The sequence below is a fragment of the Oreochromis niloticus genome, linkage group LG20 (assembly GCF_001858045.2).
Source record: "Oreochromis niloticus isolate F11D_XX linkage group LG20, O_niloticus_UMD_NMBU, whole genome shotgun sequence".
NCBI lineage: Eukaryota > Metazoa > Chordata > Actinopteri > Cichliformes > Cichlidae > Oreochromis > Oreochromis niloticus.
The window spans coordinates 14,826,009-14,853,556 of record NC_031984.2 but is presented as its reverse complement, the minus strand read 5'-3'; the positions used below and the strand labels follow the sequence as shown (position 1 = coordinate 14,853,556).

At 41.8% G+C, this 27,548-nt stretch overlaps 2 protein-coding genes across 21 annotated transcripts in view; one reads left to right on the top strand and one right to left on the bottom strand.

Moving 5' to 3' along the window:
* The window catches only part of LOC100696506 (membrane-associated guanylate kinase, WW and PDZ domain-containing protein 1), a 90,215-nt gene extending 67,672 nt beyond the window's left edge, over positions 1-22,543 (top strand). For 15 of the 20 annotated variants that reach the window (XM_025901406.1, XM_013275111.2, XM_025901410.1 and 12 more), the window contains 11 exons: positions 5,020-5,054; positions 7,320-7,575; positions 9,965-10,056; positions 10,784-10,979; positions 11,123-11,425; positions 13,936-14,139; positions 15,341-15,425; positions 16,591-16,651; positions 17,479-17,622; positions 17,757-17,895; positions 19,385-22,543. In XM_025901406.1, coding sequence (XP_025757191.1) covers positions 5,020-5,054; positions 7,320-7,575; positions 9,965-10,056; positions 10,784-10,979; positions 11,123-11,425; positions 13,936-14,139; positions 15,341-15,425; positions 16,591-16,651; positions 17,479-17,622; positions 17,757-17,895; positions 19,385-20,490 — 2,621 coding nt within the window. In that variant the 3' untranslated portion in view covers positions 20,491-22,543. Of the gene's footprint in view, positions 1-5,019; positions 5,055-7,319; positions 7,576-9,964; positions 10,057-10,783; positions 10,980-11,122; positions 11,426-13,935; positions 14,140-15,340; positions 15,426-16,590; positions 16,652-17,478; positions 17,623-17,756; positions 17,896-18,436; positions 18,529-19,384 lie in introns of all 20 variants that reach the window. The other 5 variants (XM_025901413.1, XM_025901412.1, XM_025901415.1 and 2 more) reach the window with 2 other exon arrangements.
* Positions 22,544-24,196: 1,653 nt separating this feature from the next.
* Positions 24,197-25,803, bottom strand: LOC100691236 (rhodopsin). The gene has a single exon (XM_003439005.3). The coding sequence runs from the start codon at positions 25,707-25,709 to the stop codon at positions 24,645-24,647; it is 1,065 nt and encodes a 354-aa protein (XP_003439053.1). The 5' UTR covers positions 25,710-25,803; the 3' UTR covers positions 24,197-24,644.
* Positions 25,804-27,548: the final 1,745 nt, after the last annotated feature.

Genomic DNA, 27,548 nt, shown 5'->3' with positions numbered 1-27,548 from the left:
TGAGAAATATGAGAACCGGGGATCATGTTTTGAGAAACTGGAGGTGGAGGATTAGAGGAGAGAGTGTGAGATTTGCTGAACAGCACTGAAAGTTCAGCAAGGGGAGCATATATGAGGGGATTGGTTTTTGAGATGGAGAGGAGGAGGAGGAGGAACAAGGTGGACTTCAGCTAGAAGAGAAGTTTAATCGGTTCATCTGTGACTCATCAATCTGCGTCGTCTGACTCAGAGTCAGCAGAGTCCGGTCTTAGGAGAAGGCGCAAATCACAAGGTCAGAACATCACATTGATTTATCACCAGGATTGTTTTCCATTCAAATATGACAGCTATTTTTCTGTTTCCCACGCCAGCTGCAATTTTTAGCCTGCTTTTCTTTTAATACAAAATATTCTGTGGCAAAACTAGAAATGGATCTTCATAGGTTGAGAAAATGTGCAAAACAAAACCGAACGTAGTTTAAGTTTTTTTTGTTTGTTTGTTTGTTTTCTAAGAGTCAGATTGAGTTGTTTCTATTATCACATATGCACAACAAAGTGTGAAAACATCTTCTGGAGTCGTACACTCGTTTGTTCCCGTCGCTCTGAGGCTGCATTGCTCTGAACTCTACAGTGTCAGGGCAGTTTGGTGGTGGTTAATGTGAGATAATGTGCACAGTGAGTTCAGAAGCTCTGTGACAGAACACATTGGGTGTGCATTTGCAATAACTGTAATGCTCCCTGCAGTGACATAACAGTGAAATGAGCAGAGCCACACTGGCGATCGCTGCTCCTCCAAATGTGTAGTTATTGAACATCTCAAGCAGAGGATTTCAAAGTTCTGGTGACTGATTTTAGAGAGCCTTCATATTCTGAATGGCTTCACAGAATACAAATGCTTCATGTAAAACAAAAAAACTTTAGGTGTAGGTGGATGGTGGTTTATTTTAGACATTGTAGGTTTTAGGGTTGTTGTTTTTTTAACATTAGGGATGTGGTTGTTGCAGTATTTTAACGTCTGCTGTATTTCTGAGATGGGAAGGTTCACTTTGCTGTGATGACTAAAACAGATGTGAAGTAAAAACCCTTCTTTAGTCACCACCTGTGCTGCTAGATAGTAACATGACATGAACTATGGATGATTAAAATGTTCTTTCCTCACTACACTCTTGCTCCACTATTGGCCTTGTGGGCTACACCTTGAGGAGTCTAGATCTAGAGGAAGGCAGAATGTGTGTGCATTTAAAATTAGAAGTACGAAAGTACCCTGTACAGGTGAAGGAAGTACATGTTAAACTCCTGCATAGCAGAAGATATTAAAAATCCAAAACATTGTTGTGGATAGTGTTCTCGAGCCAGGCGGGTATTTTCCTAAAATCTGGAAACTCAGTCTCATTTCTACTAGTATAGACTTTTATCACGTTACCTGTTTTGATCTAAAACCACTGTACAAATAAATCCACTCTCCTGTGACTAATGTGCAATGAGGAAGTGTGGATTGCAAGATATACTTTTTAGCATTTTAATAGATTTTAATGCACTTTTTAAGCTTTTTTTTTTTCTTGGAAAACTTTAAAGATAACACCTGGTGTTCTCAACTACATGATTCTTCTATGTAAAGGAGGCCAGGCCAGCTATGACTCCTCCATCTTGTCTTCCCATCGTTGTTGCCATGACAATCGTGCACAGAGCGCCTGTCCCCTGAGAGACAGAGAGAAAGACAAGAGAAAATGAAAACATGGAAGGAAGGAGAAATAAAAATGGAGAGGAAATAAAGGCACTGGAAGGAAAATGCAATCAGAGATGAAGAGGAAGTGAAGGCAATATCATTTAGGGTAGATGAATGGAGAGAACCCCATTGGATAATTGGACAATTCTTATATGTAGTAAAGGGACAAATATTTCCAGATTTGTCTCAGCTAAAGAGAGCATTACTCATGTTGTACGCCCTCTGACCATGTATATAGAAAACCTGGAGGAAGGACCATTCGCACTCTTCACTCTGTGTGGGCTCTGCATAGACCCACCAAGGCTACAGCATCAGTTGCACAATGAAATAGTGGGACATTCACAGTGCTGCAGATTCAGTTTAAAAAAAAAACCCTCAAGATTTTTCACTGCTTGTCACTCCAAGATAAAAGAATGCTCCCCCCTGCATGTATACTTTCTACCTACATGACAATGTATAAACACATTGGGGGGGGGTGTCAAACCTCATCTCAGGTCAAACCTACTCCATCATGCAGAGGATTTTTTTTACATGCATACTTTCAATCTACTGAACACAAATGTCAACTGATTTGTTGTAATATTGCAGCTTTCTAATGTGAAAAGCCATTTTCACATTTTCTCACATATACATAGACAATATAAAATAGAAAAATACAAAAGTACTATTGGACACTAAACAGTCTTTAACCTGCCGGCTTCCCAGTACAACGTGCATGTGATGCCCAGTTATGCCAGTGTGAGAATAGAGTAGGTAACTGTCTGGGAATCCAAAGCAAGTGAGTAAAACAACTGTGCAGCTTGAGAGTCGTTCAGTAATTATGCCATTAACGTCTTTATCTGTAATGCTGCGTGTTGTCACAAGCATACTTCTCTACTGTAAAAGGAGAGGAAGCTGCCTTCTAGACACTGATACTCAAAGCCACTTCTAGATTGTTTACATCCTTTCCCATATGAATGCTAATGGATGCTATTTTAGTCTTTCCGTCTAATGGTCGTCTCAGTATTAATACATGCTTACCTTTTAAGTCGGTCTTTTGTTCTTAATCATCATTTCAGTCTTTTAAAGACGTTTATTTACGGAATATTGAGCATACTTTACCAGAATACAACAGGATTATGGAACAGGTGCATAATGTAAATGGTGTGTGTGTGTGTGTGTGTGTGTGTGTGTGTGTGTATGACATTTGTGCTATCTGTATAAATAACCGCTCACCTTCTTGAATGCGTGCCGACATCACATATAGCGTGTATCGCTCTACGTATTTATTAATGCTTCTTGTGAGCTGCGTGTGTGCACAAACATGCAATCCGCATACTTATTTCACTGAGCCTCGGCTGCTCATAAATGTTATATTCGAACAGATCCAATCAACTTTGAATTCCACGTATACAACACATCAGCATCACAATGCTAGATTAAGTTAAGCAGATTTAAAGACTGCATCACGCATGAAGATGCAAAGCTACCGTTCTAGCTGGCACACGCTTCGGTGGATGAATTTAGAGCAGGGGTCAATACGTGTTTGTTCCTCTAATTTCTATTCCCCTTTAGTTCCGTGCTCAAATTTATCAACGGTATGGCCATAGTTGAGTTCAATTTCTATACCCTTAATGCTGATTATGCTGACGTTGTCGCCCGCTGGGAGATTTGCAGAGGTTGTTTAAAAGTTAAGGATCTTCACTAACCTTCCACACTGGCTCCACAGTGCTGTAAAAAGAAACTGTTATTATTGACATCTGACCTTGTTGCGTATGTCCATCCTGTGCTAGACACACCCACACATTCACTCTGACACTCTCTCGCTCAAGAAAAAAAACAAGCATCCCTCTGCACGTCAGCAGTTGTGAGATGTTCTACTTGCTCCAGTAGCTGCCCCCCTATAATCTGAGAGAGAGGGAGAGAGAAAATAGGGATAAATTATGAATCATGTAGAGAGGGGCTTTGCAGCAACAGAGTTTTAACATTTAATGATTTTTTTGCCAATGCAGCAGATAGAGCCTAAGATGGATGCTTGCATGTTGTTGCGTGTTTTAATGTCACTGGAAGTTTCCATTAATAATCCCTGTTTGTGCCGGTCTGTTAGCTGCTTTATATTTGTGTTGGTCTTGACTGCAAAGGTGGAGGAGTTGTCTGCAACAGATCAAAGGTCTGCAATTAATATAAATATGTTGCACTGCTGCTCAATTCTTATGCTTAACAAAACGGACTGCCATCGTTGTATACAGAACTACTTGATTGCCGTGGCAACGGCAACTCCTTGTCCCGATCCCGCCTCACGCCGTTCATGCATTCATTTGTCTATTTTTGTCTCAGCGTACTGTGCCGTAGTAAGAGACGGGCAAAGGAGATTCAAGACAGGAAAATAGTGTTCTTGGAAAAGCGATGCACAAGCTGTGTGTAGGTCAAAGCAGTCAGGTGGAGTCTGAGCCGATAGGTTGGTCTTAGAGGTAAAGGAACATACCCCCTGAATAACTGCTTGACTGTGATGGATGTGGGGAAAGGCTATTATGTGGGAATGTATATTAGTCTGCTGTGAATCATCTCTCCTGACAGCTGGCTCCATGTATTAATATTTCATTAGCACAAATGAGATTGATCTTCTTGGTGATTCTTAACACTGTATTAACTGGCACATATATGAGGGAGAGAGAGGGAGAGGGATAGAGGCACAACAAGTCATGGTGCACGTATGAAGAGACGGGGGAGGGAACAAGAAGAAGGGCAGAGAGGGAAACCTTCTCATTGTAAGCACTGAGCTAAACAGTGGAGTTGAGAAGAGAGAAAACAGCTCTGTAGTTACAAAGAGGATGTGCATAGTAAGGCAGAAACTCAGACTTTCCTTTGACATGATTCGTAAACTGCTGAGCCCTTACTCTGTGGGTAATAGTTGAGATTCTGTTGTGGAGCTTGTGCCGGAGACGGCTGCTGTGCAGGCTGTGGAGGCAGGACTGTGGCTGCTTATGAGGACCTGTAGCTTGTACCAGCAGTACAAGGCTGCGGCAGGCGGTCAGCCCGTCTAATGCGGATAGATCAGTAGCTCTTCTTCTAGCAGCACGGGTGAGAACGCGGAGTGGAGCGTAGGGGGGAGGAGATCACTTAGATTAGCGAGCAGCCTAGCGCAGTGTGTTGCTCAGAGAGAAAGCAACAGAGAGGGGGAGGAAGAGGAGACCGAACCGGGCCAGTTGCGCTCTGCTTTGCAGCAGGAATCAAGGGTTCATCCGTTTGTCCTGGGGAGTTTTTAATAAGAGGGGACAAGCCAAGAGCACCGCAGGTCATTAATGCTCTCTCTGTCTCTCTGCCGATGTTTTGCAGGAGTGGTGCCAGCCAAGAGGAGTCCAAAGCTGGTGGTGAGTACTATGAACTCTTTCGTGTTTGTGCATTTCCTTGCGCTTTCCACTGAGTGAAAAGAGTGCTATTTAAAGAACAAAAGACAGACATATGATAGCTAACTCCCACTTTTACAGTTCTGTATCCAGAGCTTCAAAATTTCTTCCCATTGTTCCTACTGCCATCATATCTCTTTACTTCTTTCCCAGTCTGACACTTTGGCTCTTCCTACATCCTTCTCTCAGGTTTTTCTCTGCTTTTTTTGCCTCTGTTTTGTCATCTGTTTTTTCGTCTCGCTTTCTCCTTACATCCCTCCGCTCCTGCCATGCTGCCATCCTGTGACTGATTAAGCATAGCCTAGGCAGAGCAGTGTAACATTGACCAGCTGTTGGGGAGGGCACACAGCCTCAGATGAGGGAGAATGGGAGAAAGAAGCATGAAGAAGAGATAGGGGGGAAAAGGAGGAGAATGAGAAAAATGGATTGGCCCACAGCAGTGAATGCCTGTGATAGCCCACAGATAAAAAAGGAGGCACTGAGGCTAACTCGCAGGGAAAAGGGGGGCAATGACTCCAAAGTGTGCTGGAATCAAACAATTAGGGAGCTGGGGAAGCTGGAGGGGAGACTTCGATAGATTGTAATGTGTCTTGTAGATGTTATTGATAAGAGAAAAGAGACTAGAAAAACTGGATGGGCAGTGCGAGGGGTCTTTTGGGGGCCAGTGAAGGTATTCAGGAGTCCAAAAAGCAAATGTTTCTTTGTTTTTACAACTCATCAGCCTGATAACAAGTCAGTACAGTCTCAAATTACTGTCACCCTGTTTTACCCCCAGAGAGCCACCAAGTTGAGTTGCAGGTTCAATTCCTCCCACTTGAGAAGCAGAAATCCTTGCAACCTTGCACCAGTGTCTCTTCATCAACATTAAAAGCCTCAACTCAGCTTGCTGGATATTGGGATTAGGATTAGTTTCAAAATGGCATTCGTCAGAGCTGTGGGTGTCACCTACTCAGATCACATGGTGTGGCGGATGGAGGAGGGGGTGGGCACTGTAAGGGGGTTGAGTGGGACCAATAGTGGCCTAGCCTGACTGTCACTTTGGATTAGCTTTCCACTGAGGAAAAGCCAGTTTTCCCTCCCTCTGTGTTATGTCAGTGAAATGTCACGCTGCATGCGACTTCATGTCAGCCCAGAACAACCGCTTTGCCTCCAGTTCAGCATCTAAATAGATGCTCACAGTAAACTTCCATATGCAAGAGAGACCGTGCTGTCTCAACTCATTAAGCAAGTCTGCAGTGATCAAACAAGAAGTCAATTTCACATGGCTGTAATGCAGTGCATTACTGGAATTTGAACCTTCATCTCATATAGTGTGATAAGTGAGAGACTGGGAGAGTCTCTGTATCTTTTCTTTTTTTGTTATTCATATCACATTTGGGCTTTTTCAATATTAGAATTATTATTAGTAATTTTATCAGTAGGAACATTTTTTAAGTTATTAAAAAGGAATATCTACAAATAATAGCATGCTAACATCTATGCACATTTTCTGTTTACAGGAACAGAACAAAAAGTTGAGATATAGCACGGCATTATTAGACCATAAAAACATAGTTCTCTTTATCTCAAACCAAGCATTCAGTGCAATGGGTGTTATTTTCATTGATGCTTAAACAGATAGAATTAACTATGACTGTGTTTCATCTCATTTTGTCATGCGATTATGACCGTGAAGCAAACAAAAATAAAATTCAGTTGAAACGACCAACTCAGTACACCAATTTCAGTGGGTTATTTTCTCTACAGCTGAGATTTTAGTTTGCTTTCAAACCAGATGGCACACATTCCTGTTTCAACTCAGACCAACCTTGATTCTGTTTTCATGCAGAGAACCTTCTGCAATGAACAAGGAATCAGAGGGTTTATAAAAGGCAATATCTTTGTTCATTAAAATTCCCTCATATTTCTGTCCGTCTTTGTCTCGCAACCATGGAAACCAAGGCGAGATTTTTTTCTTTCTTTTTTTTGTCAAAGTGGGAGATGTTCTGCTGCATCTAAAAAAGATGACCTTGGATACTTTTCTATCTTTTTGTCCTCCATCAACTCTTTTTCTAAGTGATCTTGTTTGTCCTCTGTGTCACCCTTAACATTGACTCACTTTCTACTCTTTTCTTCTCTTCTCTCTGCCCTCTATCTCCATCTTCTGCATGTATGTTTATATCCACCCCCATCGCTTATATACACACACCTCAATCTCTCTCTCTCCCTCGCTCTGTTCTGTCCCCCCAGCACCAGCTAGAAAGAAAAGACAGCCAGAGCAGCTCCCAGCACAGTGTGTGCAGTCATCGCAGCACCCACACTGATTCTCCCAGCCACCCACCCTCTGTCATGCCCAGTGAGGCGGTGGTTCCCACTCCTGCTGCCCCCACCCAGCCCCTGCCAGGTCTGCCCCCTCAGGATCCCGCAGATGGCACCCTCACCCTCCAGAAGAAGCCAGACCCCTTTAAGATCTGGGCACAGTCCAGGAGCATGTACGAGAGTCGACGTGAGTATTTTTTTAAAAATCTTTTATTTTTTTTGAAGAATTTGAAACTTTTGCAGACTTTAGAGTTTAAACATTCAGGAGGGCTTATTCTTTATTCTTTTTTACCGTCTGTAAGGATGAGTACAGCCTGTCAGTATAGATGCGATGGCTTAGATTCCAGATGAAAACGAAAGGAAAAAATAATCTCCTTAAAGATCTGAGGCTTTTCGCCACATTTTTCCATTGTTTTCCTTCCTTTGTGTGCGGGCTTCTATTCTATAAATTCTATGCTATGATATTTAACATTATTTAACTGAAGGTAAGTAAGCAATGTCAGTTTAGTGGTATGTAAAAAGCTCTGCTGTGTGATTTGTGGATTAGAGATGTAGGCAGGAGAAAAGATTCCCACTAAGCTGACCCATATGAAGCAAAAAACGCCCTGGAAAAGGCTCTGATTGTTTAAAGTGGATCAGCAAATGCATTTGGGGTACCTGCGCATTTGTGTCCATTAATGCCTTTAGTTTGTTTGCTCAACATTTGTGTGCTTACCAGTCACAGCTGATCCTGTGACAAAAGGTGCCTCCGAGAGAGAAGTGTCCTTGAAAACACACAAAAGGAGCTGACGAGTGCTGCTGTGGCGTTTGTGCATGTCAGTCGCACACACACGATATTATCCCCAGACTCTGGGATGTGAAATGTGAGTGCACTCGGTCCTCGCTTTCCAATGGATGATGTGTAACTAACACGTCTTCTTTCCTTAAAGTTTATAAAAGAAAGCGTTTACGTGTTTAGTAGGCAAACAGTTGTTTGCTGAAGGGAAAACAGAAAATTCAAAACTGGAACACTAGAAAGTGGGAAGTCTCCACATAAAATTCCACAATATCATTTGCAGTCATGGCCCACTCTTGCATAATTCATTGGGTAACACTGTAAGGGTGTCAAACCACTTATGTGTTTCTAATGGAAGAGTCTGCAAGAAATAGAGGAGTGTGCGATATCCTCAAAAAGAAGCACTCCACTCGCCCGTTCTGGCTGAATTACATCGTTCACACCTCCTGTACTTGGACCAGTGGTGATACTTAAGAGGAGGATGGATTTGTATGGGCTGTGAAATAAACCTCAGTATTGCCAGAGATTGCATTGTAATAGAGAGAGTGATGTCTCTGGCAAGTCTGTTGCATTAGCTTGTCACACATTTGTGACTGTTCCCAGCCAGATGTGCAAGCTGCCCACATCCTGTGTATTGCAGTGTATTAACAATCATGGCTGCCTGTAGAATCTAGGACTGCTGCTGATTAAATATTAACTGGGCCTGGAGAGGTCTGCTTTAAGCTGTAGCTGATTGGTATATCTGTTTGATAACCCCTGAAGGAGCTCTAGCCTTTTTTCTCTTTTTTTTTTCATTGAGTGGGGGAGGAGAGGCGACACAATGAAACAAGAGAGGGAGACGACGAATGAAAAAGTGGCCCAGAATCTGTCTGTTTCCATCTTTATTCATGTGCATGTTGCCACATAAGAGTGAACCCAACTTGAATGTTTGAGTAGGTGCATTCATGCATCCACCAAAAGAGCACAGTTTCAGTGGCAGAGCAGTGTGGCTGAAAGGTGAGCTTTGGGGAATTCATGTTACCTGTTGCGTGATGAAGCGTCACAAAGCAGCACTGTTAGTTACATCGAGCTTTGATCACTACTCTATAGTTGCGGGTCAGCAGAGAGTTAATTACAAGTCCAACAGCTGCAGTTTAATTCACACCAGGCAATTTATCGAGGGACCTAGAAAGCTGAAACTAATGGGTTCACTACTGGCCTTGCGTGGCAGCCGTGTAGACAGCAGGCAGAGCAGGAAGAAATGGCCTGTGCCTTCTGTGCATACTGGCCCTGTGGGTTGAACAGACTGACACCAAATTGCCTGTGTCCTCCTCCACAGTCTGCCCTGTCCGTGCATGCAAATGTGAGGGGAGGTGTGTATGTGTGTACAGAAATAGTGCATGGGGGGGAGATGCCATAAATTAATGCATGCAAGAAAGACTTGACTGTAAATGAGAGCTAATAATAGGGCTCTGCATTGAGTACATTTCTAGATTTCAGGTCTGCAAGTGTGATGAGGTGACAGCTCGAGACCTTGCAGCCTAGTTTGCGCTCTGAATATTAGCACGAGGCAGGAGCAAGCAGCTGTTGATCCAGCCTGCTCTCATTCTAACACTGTTAGAAATGCAAACGCCTTATTGATCAGCAGATTTGCCATAATCAAGCGAACACGGGAGCCAGAACTATTTGATCAGAGAGAAAAGGATCCAGTGATCAGTCTAAATGGATTCTAGCAGGAAAAATCGAGCAGAACCTGCAAATTTATGGTTTGGGTTTGGTTGTTGATGTCCATGGAGTCCTCACTGTTTCTCTTGTGTTTCAGTGCCAGATTGCCAGGAGCAGGACATTTTCCTTTGGCGGAAGGATACAGGCTTTGGCTTTCGCATATTGGGAGGAAATGAGCCTGGGGAGCCTGTAAGTCTTCCTTCACTTTAAGTCTCATCAGTTTATTATAATTGCTTGTGAATGAGAATACTATGTTTACATATACATCCATCCACAACAACCACTACTAAATGCTCTGTTCCCTAAGAGTTTCTTTGCTTCATTAGTTTCCGCTGTGTTTTACATTCCCCGTGCCTCTTTTAGTCTGCCTTTAAACCAAATAGCAGAAAGTCCTAATGCATCTCTCTCTCTCTTTAACTGGAGCTGTTGCTCTCTGGAGATTTGTATAGATAGCTTGTTAAGAACAGCAAAGGCCTTATCCACCATTCCTTCTGGTTGTGTGCCATATATTTGTCTTAAAGAAGGTATCGAGAAGAGGAATGGAAGGCAGATAGTGAAAAAAATGGCAGCAGGTTTCAGGTCTGCCCCACAGGAGTTAGTACTTGTTGTTTGTGCCAAACATGCTGCATGGTATTTGTGCACTTGTTTCTGGCAGACCTGTGTGTACTCTCCCACACAATGCCTAGAGCACACTAGTTTCTCCACCGCCCCAATAGGCTGCACCGGCCTTTTTGGTTTTTCCTACGTCAGCCACAAATACTTTGAAGTACTGAAACGGGAAACTTTGTAAAGCTGCTGCATAAATCACACTGATTCAGTGCGGTGTGTCTTGAATGATCTTTTGTTTTTTAAGCTAAGCAATTACTCTGTAGCGATAAATTTACATCATGCATTTGATGTGCTTTCCCTTTGGCAGATCTACATAGGGCACATAGTAAAGTACGGGGCAGCAGATGAGGATGGTCGCCTGCGGTCGGGCGATGAGCTCATCTGTGTGGACGGCACAGCAGTAGTGGGCAAGTCTCACCAGCTGGTGGTGCAGCTGATGCAGCAGGCCGCCAAACAGGGTCATGTCAACCTCACTGTCAGACGCAAGAGCCCTGGATATGGAGGTGAGGAAAGTTTTAGATAAAACTTAAGCGTGTGCATTCATGCATGAGTCACGCACAGTCACATGTATTTTATGCAAATATATCACACGCTTCTCGCTTGAAATGTAGTCTAAACAATCTGTTCTCACTCCCCTCATCCCAAGTTTCAAAAGGAGAAGGTGATGTCCCTCCATCACCGGCTTCCTCCCACCACAGCAGCACCCAGGCACCGAGTCTAACAGAGGGCAAGCGGACCCCGCAGGGGAGCCAGAACTCACTCAACACAGTCAGTTCTGGAAGTGGATCTACCAGCGGCATCGGCAGCGGTGGCGGAGGAGGCAGCGGTAGCGCAGTAGTGCCGGCCTCCCTGCAACCGTACGATGTGGAGATCCAACGAGGAGAGAACGAGGGATTCGGTTTTGTCATCGTGTCATCAGTTTCCAGGCCCGATGCTGGAACCACCTTTGGTAAGTGAGGCAGACTGAGCTGCAGCTAGTTGAGATTGACAGCGACTTCAATTCAGTCTGACAAGAGAAATTATTTTGTTTACTATAGCCTGGCTCTGTCTTCAAAGCTACAGACAGTTCAATTTAGACATTAATCAGATTTAACAGTTTGATTGTTTGGGCATTTGTAATTTGAATTGGTGCAAGTGATGGTTTCGTCTTCTTCTATCCTTATGTCTCTGTCATTAATTCACTTTCTGGCTGTGAGCAGGATGTGCAAAAAATTCAAAAATAAGCAAAATTCTAGTCACGATCATATACAAACGCAAACACATGCGCATATGCCAGTGACTATTAAGAATTTACTGAAATGATTATAATGAGTCAATGATGGAATAAATGGAACTTCTTTAATAAAAAAAAGCATTGAACAGCATCTTGTGCTCAATTTAGTTTATAGATTATCCCCCGATCACCAGCTTCAGAGACAAAAACAGTGTATACCTAGAATTACTGCATTTTGAGGGCAAGAAAAAAATACATCAACACTTTAAAAAACTTTAGTACATTCTAGAGTGTTTTTTTTCTTCATTACAAATAAACCCAAAACAGTTTGTCTCATCCCAAAGAAACTGACAGGTGGTACATGAAACTGCCTCCATCTCAATCCTCCAGCAAAACACATCCACACAAAGTATGAAAGCACTACAAAGTTAAATGATTGACGCTATCTCCTGGCAGAATTAACTTCTTTTTTTTTTATATTTACCACTGAGTTTTCCCTGCTTATAAGCAGCAGGGGGGAGGTGTTTAACAGGAGGGTGCTTAATGCCACAGACTGAGGTCACAGACTATCATAAGCTTAAGGATAAAGAAACCCTTCGTGTGCGAGTGCACTCTGTCAGGATCGGACCGGCTGCAGCTTTATCACAAACGCCATCATCACACATTGATGCCTCGGAGGGGCCCTCACCAATTCATTCAGCATGTAATTGAAATATACTCTGCACAGTCCATAGCTGTCCGTACCATTTATGTATTGCAGCAAAAAAGCAGAAACGCATGTATTAACGTGAGGCAGGCACTGATGAGGAATTGTAGACGTCCTTGAACAAATTTGGTATTAACCTCTGAGTGATGAATTTCAAACATGAATGTCATAGCAAGGTCCCCTGTGTAGTAGCCATTATGATGATGTACTGTGGTCTGTCATAGGCATAACACAAGAATGGATGATGTGTTACCCATGCTGAGTGCCTGGGGAATATTTCATTGATCCCACGGGCTGAGGGCGTCGCTCTGCAAAATGCGATGCAAGAATTAATGAGTTATTTATAATGACACCTGTGACGGTGCTAGTCAACAACCACGTCTGGACTACTTCTACTTTTGAGGTGCCTGTTTTTGCTGCTTCTTCGCTGTGCTCCCCCCTTCTCTGCTCTGTCACTATTCCTCTCGGGAGAATGAGATGAATTGACTTTGTGCTTTCACTCACTGATCTAGGATCACGCTGTAGCATCCTGCACTCACTGCTCTAATGGATTCTAACCATGTGGGACACGAGCTGAAATCTGAAAGAGGAATGTGTATTACTAAAAAAAAAAAAAAAAAGCCCAAGCAAAAATAAAAATATGGCATGACATTGCTGCAAGGATTCTTCCAGAAGGCTAGATGTTTTTTTTAAGCCCTGGTGGAGAAAATAGAGCAATTTCAGCTGATTCTGTCTTCCATACATCAGTGATGAATAAATCACTTTGCACGAGTCCATTTCCTACCCCCATGACCTGGGGGTTAGTGTTGTGCTTAACAGATTGGGTATTAAATCCTTGCCACACCCTGTCCCATATTTCATTTTTTAGATAGACTGACAGAATACAACTGCATTTTTTTAAATCAAGACACAAGAAGGGTAAACTAAGGTGATGTAATAAATATGGATGCCGCAAAAAATACTGGAGGGAAAAGTGTCGTGAGCAGCGGAGATAAAGGGAAAAACATGGAGGGAGGGTGAGAAGAGCTGGAGATCCCCTGGGTCTGTTCAAAGCTTCTGTGTAAACGAGACGTGCAGTGTTGAAAACTGTCAATCTGCTGCTGCAAGTATTTCTTGCAGCATTTGCACTGACTAAACTCCAACTGCAGTATAGTCTGAACATCTACATATCCAAATTCATCTGATTTCGGAGCTGGTCAAGCTCACTTAGTTGAATATCTAACAGGAGTGGTGCTCCACCTGCTTCACTGCTCATTGATTACCACATCATCTGCATTGTCCCAAAGAACCTGTAAATTATATTGTTCTCATCGTCCTTTACAGTGCAGATGTATTTTTCAACAGGTTCTCAGCCTTATTGTTTTTCTGTGGGTCAACTGGGATGCAATGATTTGCATAATTAACTTTTCTTTCTCCCTGTTTTCTTTCTCTCTTCTTTTTTTCCAAACTATATATCGATACAACCAATCAACACAATCAAACAAATCATCACGACATGCAAAATGTACACACAAAACAAACACGTATATTAACACAAAAGCTGGAAATGCTTGTGTGGCCATGCCCCACAAAATAGGACGCATCATTGAGGGCAGCCCGGCGGACCGCTGCGGGAAGCTGAAAGTCGGGGACCGAATACTGGCCGTTAACGGCTGCTCCATCACCAACAAGTCGCACTCTGACATCGTCAACCTGATCAAGGAAGCCGGGAACACAGTCTCGCTCAGGATCATCCCCGGTGATGGTAAGGCGTGCGATGGCTTCCAGCCTCACAATGGCTGTTTCATAATGCAGTGTGATGTGACTTATTCATGGTTGTGGTGGGAAGCAAAGGGCACTGACTCTGTTCACAGGCGAGAGCACTTTTCACGCGGGTGTGAACCCTTGTCTCCTGAAAGTGAGTCACTGAGTAGGAGTAAGGTGAAGTCGCCCCCAGAAACTGCCATAACACTTCCCGAGTTTCGTTCCACCCCCCGAATTTCTGGTTTATTTTATTTTCTGGATTTGTTGTCACTTTTAACGGATTAAAAACACTGCTCACATTTAATCAAGTGCTTCCTGATGGTGTTAATCTCTTCAGCTTAGCCTAGAAAAAGAAACGGAACTGCACAATATTGCAGCACAAGCAGTTTGTGACTCAAAGCTCCACATTTTGGCAAAAATATGTCAAGCGCTGACACAAAGTGCATGTTAAAGACTGAGCCATTGGTCAGCTCATGCAGACATCGCAAAGAGCCACGCAGCGACATACTCCGTAGAGACATAAAATGAAGCTTAATGAAGATGGGAGGTGACAGAGGTGGGAACAAACTCCCACGCGCACATGTTCAGCAACTCACAGGCTTGTGCATGAAGAATCACAACGCAAAGTTTGGTAGCAGAAAGTGTGGCTTTAGAAAGCCCTGCGCCTCAGAGAAAGTGAGAGGTGGCCGCAAGGAAGTCGTTTTTCTTTAAGTAATGAGGGAAGTCGGCATGAGTGAGTAAGGAGTCCAAGACAAATGAGTCAGGCTGATGTTCTTGCAGACAGCTGTACTCCTATCAGTGGTGTGGGTAACTTATACATGTGCTGCTTGTTTGTGATACAACAGAAAAGCAAGAAAAGACAGTCATTCTTGCTTTTATTAATTTTTTTTTTGCCCTCCTGGAACAACGGCTAAATCAAAATGATACATGTCTTTTTTTTTTTTTTTCTTTTCCTCTAATGCTATTTTTCTTTCGTGCAGTGGGGCCAGTGTTATACATGAGTAAATGGCAAATGACAGCATCACAGGCAGTTAGCATCAGGTTGAATAGAACTGCCTGTGGGTGGTTCAGGGGACTCTTGTAGACTAACATTTTGTTCTCCAGAGTATCTTTTTAAAACGCAGCTACAGGCAAATGCATTTAACAAAAGTAGTCACTTTGTTTTATATTGTTTATCTCTTTATTGTATTTTCTCTTTTCAGAATCTTCCAATGCTTCTCTGCTGACAAACGCTGAGAAGATCGCCACTATCACCACCACACACACACCTCAGTCTGCAGAGTCCCGGTAGGTGACGATATGTTTTTTTTAATATCCACGAATAAAAATCATCTTTAAAGAGTACACAGCAATCAGACTTTGTCTTATGTCACCAAAACAGCATTATAATGTTACTGTCCAACTAAAGAAAAGTGGATGGAGATTGTGGCATGTCCAAAATTTATGTAAACATGCGCAAAATGTGATCTTGCTTTGTTTGAAATGGTTGATTGAAAGACTGGGCCTGCAACTACTTGCTGTCTTCAGACTTAGGAGCATAAAGACAGCAATAATACGGCAATAAGACAAGTCAGTGTCTCACTCTGCTACTGGTTTGCAGTTAAAAGGAGTTAAGTTAGCAATTACAAGCAATCCTTTTGTGATAATACAGCAGTTAGCTGTGATAAATCATTCACAGAAGATTTCAAATCTGTTGCCATCTGTTGCAGCTCTCTTGTGGCGTCTCTGATTTACAGAGAAATTCACATTAACTACTTACATTCACAGTCAAGCCAGAGCCTCGTAGATTTGGGGCTTAAAAAATAGAAGTTCTTCTACAAAGATTGACGTAGTTTCTGCACAATGGCAATTAAACTGCAAAAATGACATCGTCACTAAGCGGACTTTTGGAACCAACTCATTACTAATTCAATTTTAATTTATTTATATAGCACCAAATCACAACAACAGTCGCCTTACGGCAAAGACCCTAAAATATTAGAGAGAAACTCCAACAATCAAACACCAAGCACTTGGCGACAGTGGGAAGGAAAAAATAAAACAACCTTTTAACAGGAAGAAACCTCTGACAGATTCAGACTCGGGCCCGGGTTGCCAGAGACACGGGACAAAAGGCAGACTGTGGATGAGAGCCAATCTCAGGACAAATAGTTGGTACAACTATTTGCACAGCCAAACAGCCGAATCACGAAATTCAAAACAAACAAAGAAAAAATCAGAAGCAAAAATTAGACTTAAGAGGGCCTAGATGCTGAGTAAAGAGAAAGTTATCTACTGGGTCATGCGTGCAGTAGCAGTATGTAGGTGGCAGAATATTGCACTGTAATGAGATCATGTTTCACTTCACCTGACAGTGGTTTCATTGTTGTGGCAAATGATGTAGTCATAAATATTGCACAATATCTATGCATTACATCTATTAACAGGTTTTTGGTTTTTTTTATAACCCAAGGAATAACCCAAAGTCAAAAGGAGCTCCACCTCCTCCTCCCACACAATCTCTGACCACACAGGTAAGAATGGATTTTTCATCCATAGTTAATGGTCATCACCATTTTACTTCACTCTATCAGTAACATGCAGTAAGATATGCTACAGTTATTATCAAAGGGAAATAAAAGGATCATTATGGGCGCAATAGAATCTTCCACTCCTCTGTGGAATGTCACCTTAATGTATTTCCACTACTTGTCAGCTGAAAAGTAGGTCATACTGTAAAATTAGTGGATAGTGGTTTTAAGGTTGCACAAGAAAGAAAATGAGAAGAGCCCCTACACATGTGTAATGCATTACAAAAAGCAGGCAGTGGTACCACGCTATTTTCTGATCAATAGATGGCAGTAACATGCCAGCATGTGCAGCAATATTCCATTTCAGGCCAGAAGAGGGAGGAAGAAAAGCGCAAGTAAACATGGGGAAAAAATATGTACCACATGTGGATGGTTTAAATATTCTTGTGTGGAATGAAACGTATATTGCAAATAATCCTTATTACATACAGATACCCCCCCCCCCAAAAAAAAAAATACACACACAACCATATTCTTCCATGTGCTGGAAGATTCCATAACTCTTAACTTTTTCATGAGTAAGGTACGTTTTGGGTCCAGCCCTTGCGGTGCCCTTCCCTCAGTGATCTGTATCCAGCTCACAGGCTCATGCATCATTAATTATTCATGCATTTGAAGGTATTGCACTGCCATTGACACTTTGAGTTTTTTCTGGGACAGGGCTTGATTAGCCCTTAAGTTTGAAATCACCTTTCGACTCTTTGAACTATGGATTAGTCACTCTTGTGTCTCTGTGACTTTCTCTTTGTCTACCCTTTTCTATCTTTTAGGATGCAGAGTTCTACTCTGTGGACCTCGAGCGAGACAGTAAAGGTTTTGGCTTCAGCTTGAGAGGCGGCCGGGAGTACAACATGGACCTATATGTGTTAAGACTGGCAGAGGACGGGGCTGCTGTAAGAAATGGCAAGATGAGGGTAAGAATCTGGGTTCTTTTATTTTGATTCTCTGTCAAAATACATTTTCATGTACTAAAATTCTTTTTTGCACAGTGTCGACGAAGCCCTACCTTTAGCCAGTTGCCACAGTAACATGGCCTCTCTGTTTTCAGGTGGGAGATGAGATTTTGGAGATTAATGGTGAGAGCACAAAGAACATGAAGCACTCACGTGCCATCGAACTGATCAAGAATGGTGGTCGGAGGGCACGGCTCGTCCTCAAACGGGGAGATGGATCTGTACCTGAATATGGTAGGTAAATGCATTATGGTGTGGCGCTGAAACCTCATCACTGTCACTGCTGCACCGCAGGCTAAAGTTTCTTATTTTTGTAGTGCACCAGAAAAACTTTATATTCCTTAAAAATTGTCTTCAGCTGCATTGCTACCCTAACTGATAAATGTTTAACAGGAAGACACGTTCAAAGTGTGATTAATATGTAACAACCTGTCATTCATTGTTTATGCACAAAACTGATCTTTCAAATATATATTTGATCTTAGAGATCTATTGCACAGATTTATTTTTCTCATTGTCAATCTGTTATTTGCTGGTTCAACTGGGATTTCAATTTTCTGACACTTTCTTTTACCCTCAGATTGTTTTCTTTTGATGCTTTATAAAGAGTTTGTGTCAATATTCTTTTGTCTTTGACAAAAAATAACTTCCTCTCTCTTATTAAGATGTACTGTAAAACAGCCTCTTGTCTGTTTTATTTGTTTTCTCCTCTCTACTCCTCCTCCTTTCTCTCTCTGATTGTCTCTCGTTGCTGGGCTCTTCCTCCTCTCTCCAGCGATGATGGCTCCTCATCTCGCTGTTGGTACAATGAGAAATGACAAGATGGGAGAGCCCTGTTTCTACCTAATGGGCCAAAATCAGACAACGGTTTGTAGCCAAAAGTCTGTCCCACTCCACTCTCCCTGTCACCGTTTTCCTTTCAGTTATATTCACCCCTTCTTTCAGCCCATAACACCCTGCATCCCACTATGTGTGCGTGTTGGCGTGAAGACCTGTTGACATTATATACAAGCTTTGTCAGCCTCATTTAACCCATGTTATTTAACTTCTGTATGCATATGATATCCCTACCCATGAGCCAGCTTCAGACCAGACATTTATTAATGGGACTAATTTAATGCAACTCGTCATCACATGCTGCTGCCACTGCAACCTGTCTGTTTTGGGGGGGTTGGCAGACTTTCAGCCAAACAGGTTTTTTTTTTTTGTTTCTTTTTTTTTTTTTTTGCTTTGTTCTTCCAATTAATGTACATTAAACTCATCATTTTATTTTGAATGATTTCCTAGGTGCCTGCTGTGTTATCGATAACCCCCTGCCCTACACTTGCTGATGTGTTGCACCTGCTGTTGTTGCCGAAGTCACCTTGTGTTTTAACCTGCAGCCCTTATAGCGAAACCATATTGAAATCATGTATAACTTCAATGCATTTTATGTGTGCAGATGTGTTAAAAAAAAGTGTTACACATCAGCTTACATTAGCCGGATTTATTCTTAGAATAAATACAGCAAATGGAAGTATACCAGTATGCATGATTTCCATCAGTATGTGCATTGATTTTTTTTGTTTGTTTGTTTCATGTCAATGCAAGAGCTCAAATCAGCCAACAAGGAAAGTCATGTCTGCTGATCACAATTAAGTTCATGTTTTTGAAGTTTGTTTTTTAAAGTTTCTTTCGGGTACTTATTGACAACATATTTCCCGTTCTTTCTCCCCTCCTGCAGACGGCAGCAATGACGGGCACCCTTCCGCACCCGGGGCACAAAACACTCCGGAAGTGAGAACGCTGCCACCCAAAAGCCGATATCACACCTCATTGGAGTCCAGTTATCCACCAGAACTTCACAAACCATCACGCCAGGAGGAGGCTGTGCGTGGCCGAGACATGGACAGGAACAGGGACAGGGCTGGGTCAAATCAGATGGACTACCAAGACTGGCAATTTAAACCCCATCATCATCACACCTGGAATAACAATCACAGTCAAAGTTCCCCCAGACAGCAGTCTCCTGACAACAGCAACAGCAGTAGCAATGGCAACAAGAAGAGCTGGGGCCGCAAAGTCAAGAAGTCTGAGTCGGAGAGCGGCATCTCTAAACTCCTAAAGACTCTGAGGAAGGACAACTCGGGGAAAAAAGCTGCAGCTGCCGAGAAACTGAGGGAGCGAGAGCTCTCAAATAGCAGTTCTACTCTGGACGGGAGATTTCGTCCGCAGCGCCGCGGCTCCCTCGACCGCTCACCGACCCGAAAGCGCGCCTCGTCCCCTGATCACCGGCGGGCCAAATCGATGGACCGCAGGGCAGAGCGAGCACATCGAGACCGTACACCTGAGAGGGATTACGATGATGGAGGGTTCCTCGCAGTCACCCCCGATCGGAAGTACAATGAGCGGAGGCTCCTCAAGGACTCACAGATGACTGGGCAAGTCAGGGAGTTTACCACCCCCGAGCGCACCAACAACAAAGGGGATTCCTTTTCTCAAGCCAGGGGCCGCACATACGACAGAGCCACAAAGAACGGCAACCTTCTGCGAGACTCTTCCTCGGAGAGGAGAGAGGAGAGACATCGGACAAACGGGAAAATGGAGAGACTATACAGAGTTGAGCGAGACTCTTCCCCTGACAGCACCTACAGCCGGGATGAGCTGAACTATGCAGCCGCACCAAGACTAAAAGACTACTACAGCATGATGAAGAACAACGCTGCACACAATAACGCTGCCTTCAACAACACCGGCCACAACAATAACGCAGTAGGCCGCAGCCCGAACCAGCTCCCTGAGCCCAAAAGAAGGCTGTACAAAGAAAGCCCGAAAGACCTCAGCATCTAGAGCAGAGCAGAGATCCCCCTCACCACTCTCTCTATCTGTGCAAACTATGTACCATACACTGGAATTGGACTTCCAAGGATACTAACTCTCGTGCTTTATTTGGTCGAATGGTTTGATTTGATTTGATTGACTTTACTACTTGTGATCCCATCCAGAGATTCATAAAACAGCAGGAGTACAATCCTATCAGTTCACACTGTTTTTGTCATTGTTTTGGTTATTTTGAGCATAACAAAGGTTGTTGTACTATAGTAAAGGTATTGTATGTGCCTGCATATGAAATCAGTGATATTGCTTTTTTGTAGGCATTGCTGGCTCTAAATATTTGTTCCCTCAGAGGTATGAAACATGCTTCCAATTGTGGTAACTACTAAGCTTGTTTTCAACTTGTTTTTAGATGTCTTTATCCATTCCTGAATTGCTTAAAAAAAACAAAAAAAACAACTATAGCACAAGACACTGATGGTTCACGAGAACTGTGAAAATGGACTTTGCAAAAATCTAAATGTTAAGATTTGATGGTGAAACTAGAATGATAATTAGATAATTAATATATGACATTTTTGCATTTGCTCACTATTTATTTTTGATTCGGCACATATCTCCAGTAAGAGTCATTCGGTCTTTTATTAAGGACCAAGGTAAAAGTATACAATGTACTTGGAAATGCATGCAGAGGCAGTGTAACCTCTTTTGCCTAAATACACGCTTCCAAAACTCTAACGAATTATGTGAAAATTGGCAATGCTATTATTAGATTCCCCCTGGAGAAGGATTAAGGAGGAAAAAAACTGTGTGTACTGATGCGATGGGAAGGAGCTCGACTCGCTTTCAGCTACAGGCAACAGTGTTCTCTGTTGTGGAAAAATGTAATTTCACCTTACATGAGTCTGCATTATGCCATAATACCAGCCGAAGCTGCCATGAAATATGATTTTTGAGATATGCCAAAAAAAAGTAAATAAATATGTAAATTATCCCTGTGCAAGATGCATGTGTAAATTAAAATGTAGTGTGATCACTTTATTTGATGGGTCTGAGTGAGAATAATTGATAAAGGAACATGCACTGTAATCCCACAGTAACTTTAAGCCCTGTCCTCATGTTTATTACAAGCACGTTTGTGCACCGACCACCTCCCGGGTACAGAGGCACAGAGCCGATGTGGTTACGTGTGTCGGTAACATGGAGATTCCCGGTACAGGGGACAACTGATCTGCCATGCTGAGCCATGCTGTCATGCCACTGGAATCTGACTGCTGCTTTTTACTGTTGTTTTGTGTGTATTCTCTGTTTTATGTTTCAATTACAAACTAAAAATATATTGGGAGGAGGGGGGAGAACCACAACAAATGCATTGTTTAATCACCATTGTCACCATGGTACTGTATTTAACAAAAAAGGAGAAAAAAAGAAGCGCATCTGAGAAGTTAACCTGTTGGCCATCACCTGTAAAGATTTTTTTTCTCCAATGTAACTACAAGGAACCTGTGGAGGAATAAAATGTTGCCTTTTTCTTGTACAAAAGAGAAATTTATGAAAACCCTCAGCAGTGAGGAATGTGACATTGTGTTTATATCTCTTAAGTGGACCTGATGATTTGTGGGGAAATATGTTGATTTACTCTGGATCAGGTATGTAAAGACATTTTAAAATGAAAGACTGTATGTGGTCAATCAGAAACTGTTTAATGGTTTGAATCTCTCTCAATGGTTAGCCTGCCTTTGTATTATAAAGCACTTGTATGCAGTCTGTGTTCTTCAAGCATTATTTCTTGCAACGTGCTCCAGACATAATGCTGTCTCTGTGTTGATAAAAGCAGTACATGTATATGGGCCAATCTTTTTTATATAACTATGCATATATAAATACTACATTGTTCATAGCTTTATTTGACCCATGAAGCTATACATAACATTAGTCAAAGTACAAGTAGATGTGGACTTATCCAGCTTCTTTCCTTGAGATGGATTACAATGTATATGTAGCTATCAAAAGAAGTCTGTGAATGCTATTTTTATTATCAAATAAAGTTTTCCATACAAATTCAAAAGGATTTCTTTTTTATGCCTGACTGCACATCCCAGGATAAGCTTTTGCGTTTGTTCAGGTTTTTTGATCACGTCGCTGGTGAGCTGGTCGTGGTTTTGATGTGCAAGTTTAGAGACTGGCAACTGGAAGAAAGAACAATGGTGATTGTACAGTCACTGGCCACTTCTTTAGGTGCAGCTGTACAACTGCACGCTTATGCGAACACATGAGAGCAACTCAATGGGTTTAGGAATGTATACATGGTCAAAACAGCCTGCTGAAGCTCAAACTACACATCAGAATGGTTGTCTACTGAAGGTTGTCTACTTATGTAAATGCTGAACACTGCAGAAAAGCAGGAAAAAGGCAAGTAATTGTCCAACAGATCCACAGTCATAGGTTTCATGTCTTAGTTTTTAATTTGTAACTCAAATGGGTAACTTGGAAAAAACAAAACAACATGACAGCATGGATACAAGGAGCTAACATGCTGTTACGGATGCTGTTTTGATACTTACTCATTGCCATATAGGAATGAGTGTACCCTTATTCCGCAATACATCCACTAGTTTTACAGTTGCAATTTCTAAAAATAAAGGCCAGTATGTGTGTGTGTGTGTGTGTGTATACAGTTTAACAAATGTATTACACCACAAGGTAGTGTACAGTTTAGTTACCCTAAATTAACAGTACCAGTAAATAACCAAAATAATATTTTAAGTGTTTCTGTAAAAAACGAAATGTTATTTTTAATACTAAAATATCATTATTGCTGTTATCAATGAATTTACAATGTTAAAAAAAAAAAGTTATTTACTTGCAGTCCTGAACAGAAAAATTAGTTTTAGTGATTGAATGTTGGTAATTGAATGCTTGAGTAATTTCTGATTTCTTAGAGAAGTCCAGTGTGCCAGCTCAAATTGGGCTTTAAAAATGTAAATTCAGTTTTATTAATAATAATGATAATAATAATAATGACTAATATTACTTTATTTTATGTTTCATTCTCCCCAAAGAGGAAGAAAATTTGCTCTGGACTCCAACTACAAGTTACCAAGAGTACAACCATCACAATTCATTTTGTTCAGTAACGTGTCTGTGATGCAAAAAGACCTGTGCTCATATTGTGCTCATGCAGTTCCACTGCACAAGCACCACGCTGTGTGTGTGCGTGTATATAATACTATTGTTTATGTAATATACTATTATGCTATTAAAACATTCGAGAGTTTTATAAACCATTAAATATCAATACTCCTTATTAATACTAATTAGGTTTACGTGTAACAGAGTCTTGATTGATTCTTCTTTTCACACTACCTGTAATGTTTCCATTGAATTTGCATGAAGGTGTCACTTGGTTAGACTCATTTGGTCATCTAATAAATCTTTGTTAACCTTTACATAATGTGATTATTATCTATTATCAGATAAAGTTGTGTCTGGTGTCATGCATACTCACCGATTATAAGATCTTATAATGTTGTAATCTCTTTATTAGGCCACGTTCTAAGCCCAAGGTGACCTGTGACTGAAATGAGATTATAGAGGCCACTTGTAAACATTCAAACACTAAGTACTAAGTTTTTGTGCACTGTTTCATCAAGTTTAACAGCAGATGAGCAGTAGTAACTGCAATAACAGCTCTAAAGTAGAAACCGACTCAAGACATAAATGCATTCTGAATAGGTCATTCACATTTATTTATTTGATTAAATATACTACAATCATATGAACTTTGCCACCCAAACTGTAAGTAAAACATAAACAGGATGCGTCATTTGCAAAGTGCGTTTTATTTTACGTTGCCTTGATTACATGCCTCTACATTCAAAAATAAGCCAGTATCATATAGGATCCAACTGTGAAAGATTAGCATTTTTCCTTTTCCTTTCAGGAAAAAAAAAATCTCACCGATTGTTAAGTTGGATATTCTGTACATACAGGAACAACTCTGTAATGGGCTGACCTTTACTGCAACTGTCTTTAGGTTGAATCAATTCGTTTGTAAAAATACAAAAAGGAAATTATTTCTGTAGACATTAGCCTTCAGTAGTTTCCCCGGGGGAGCAGAAGTCTTCGTCTTGGATGGCGGATCACGGAGCCGTTGCTTGACACCCCTTTTATGCAGGAGACACAGAGCTGGAGGACACAGAGGAAGCCTCGGTCTTGGAGGCAGTAGTAGATGCTCCCTCCTCTTCTTCAAAGGGATTTTTCCCGCAGCACAAGGTGGTGATCATGCAGTGGCGGAACTGCTTGTTCATGCAGATGTAAATCAAAGGGTTGTAGATGGAAGAGCTCTTGGCAAAGAAGGCTGGGAGGGTCATGAAGACTGGTCCAAATTCAGATCCCTGATGCGTGAAGATATACCAGGCCACTCCGGCATAGGGCAGCCAACATATCAGGAAGGAAATAACCATGATAACAACCATGCGGGTGACTTCCCTCTCAGCCCTCTGGGTGGTCTCAGACTCCTGCTGGGCAGCAGCAGCCTCCTTGACAGCACAGAGCAGGCGGCCGTAGCAGAAAAACACAACAGTCAGTGGAATCAGGAAGTGGCAGATGAACATGTAGATAACAAACGACTCGTTGTTGAAGCCTTCTGCACGTGTGTAGTAGTCGACTCCACATGAGCACTGCATGCCCTCAGGGATGTAACGAGACCAGCCGACAAGAGGGGGTCCAGCGCAAGAAAGGGCCGCTAGCCAGGTGAAGGCCAAGCCCATAATAGCGTGGTTCTCCCCAAAGCGGAAGTTGCTAATGGGCTTGCAGACGACTAACCACCTTTCAACAGCAAGGACAACCAGTGACCAGAGACCAATCTCACCACCGAGGGTAGCAAAGAATCCTTCCAGATTGCAGCCAAGGCGTCCTAGGACGAAGTAGCCATGCATAGAGGTGTACATCGTTGTGGTGAATCCTCCAAATACCATGAAGAGGTCAGCCACCGCAAGGTTCAGAAGGATGTAGTTTAGTGGGGTTCGCAGCTTCTTGTGTTCAATGGTGACATAGAGAGTAAGGAAGTTGATGGGGAATCCAGCAAGGATGAGAAAGAACATGTAGGCACCCAGAGCAGCATAAGCTGCTGGGCTGACAAGGTAGTGCTGAGGGTATTCATAAGGACTCCGGACAATACCGGTGGTGTTTACCATAGGGACATAGAAAAAGGGTCCCTCTGTGCCATTCATGGTTGCGGCTTGTGGTTGCGATCAGCCCTTCAGAGGTGTTTCTTCTGGCTGTTTGGGAGAGTGATGGAAAGGGACCTTGCTACAAATGGAACCAGGTGGCTACAGTCTGGCTTTTAAAGGCACACCTTGGATTATCACTTTCCCAATCTGTCAGCACAAACTGATTTAGGCCACAGTTAATAACTAATCCAGCCACCACTGCAAACATAAATGACCACTCATCAAGATATTAAGGTTACACCTGCTCACGTCTAACACGGAGCTATCCAGTGACTATATGTTTTGAAGCATGTTAACAACATCCTGTCTAGCGAGAAAATAAGCTTTTAGTGCACAGTCAGCTTTAAACCTACAACTGAGGGAAACTGTGATCAGTTCAGATGTCTCATAATATCTCTGCAAGTCTCCTCCACATGGCTCAAAGTTATAAAGCTCTAAATTGGAAGTTTTAGGGGATTTTCACTAATATGGACATATTTTCCTGTGAGTTTTAGCAGAAATCTATTTTAACTGTGTTAATTTCAGGTGCTTACGTTTAGCCAAAATATTAAACTTTCATTCAATATTAATTTGCATAGGGCTGCTAATGGATAGCATCTCTCTATATTAATCACATTCATTTACAAATTCAATTCCATCATCTAGTAAACGCTGAATAATATTGACAAATATAGGCATAGCAGAATGCTTAATTTTAGACTCTTGATTAAATCCTGGATGTTGATTTTGTTTTATTCCATAGTTTTTTGTTTTTCCAACATAGTTTCCTGCAACAACTGCTAAACACTGGAGAGAGAAGATGATAGGAATAGAACATTACTATGATGCCAAAACTTACACTAAAGTAGTAATAATAACTTCAAAGTTCATACAGTTTCATTACTCTCATGTGCTACCCAAAATCAAAGCAAACAAAAAAGAAGACCAGGAAAGAAAAATAAAGTATCACATCTGAGTCCCGCAGTATCCTACTGAGTGAGAGTGACCCTCGCAACATTAAATCCATTACAGGCTTGCGAGAGGAACACATCCATAAGCCCCAAATCTCTTTAATACAACACCCATTAGGAAAGTGCTGAGCTCTTTACCAACAGCTAAGATGGTCCACCACTCAGCAACATTACTGCCTCTGCTCTACATTCAGTATAGTACAGAAAAGCACAACTTAGGACACAGTAATGTAGGAGATAAGGATACATTATGAGAAAATTAAAAAGCGTTTTTCTTCATCTGCTGTCTTGGTCAGAAGACATAATTATTAATGCACATGAGGCAAAGACTAAATAGAACGCTTTGTATAAAAAAAATCCACTTGGCTACAACTAGAGTTAACATGTATGAATAATCCATAGATAATTAATTACTGTGGAAAAGTGTTGAGCAGTTCTTCAGGGCAATAGTTCTTCAGGCTTTCTGCAGCTCTTTCAGAGTTTTTCTTTGGATACTGGCTGCTTTCACACTAATTTTCTGTTTATTCTTGTATCTGACCATTTTCAGAGGAATGTTTTCTTTTTTAAGTTTGTTTGCTTATTTCTAAAACACTGATCTATGAATCATTCAAACATTAAAAAAGTAGGCTCAAACAAGAAATGGTCCCATTTCCAATGTCTGAATCTACATAAAAGGTAACAAGAGAGGCATAAAATAGTATTTTTGCACTGTGAGGTGATTCCCAAAGAGCTATTAGTTACTCTTAATCCAAAACTTGGCACATGTTGACATGGTGTGCAGTGCGTCCTAAAAAAAGGAAAAGAGGAGGAAACGTTACAGGCTTAAAAAACTAGGTACAGCAGCATGCCCTTAAAAAAGGAAGAACTCCAGCAAAGATTTGACACAGGA

Bases quoted from the DNA above. Each gene is read 5' to 3' on its own strand.
- LOC100691236 (XM_003439005.3), bottom strand. From the start codon at position 25,709: ATGAATGGCACAGAGGGACCCTTTTTCTATGTCCCTATGGTAAACACC.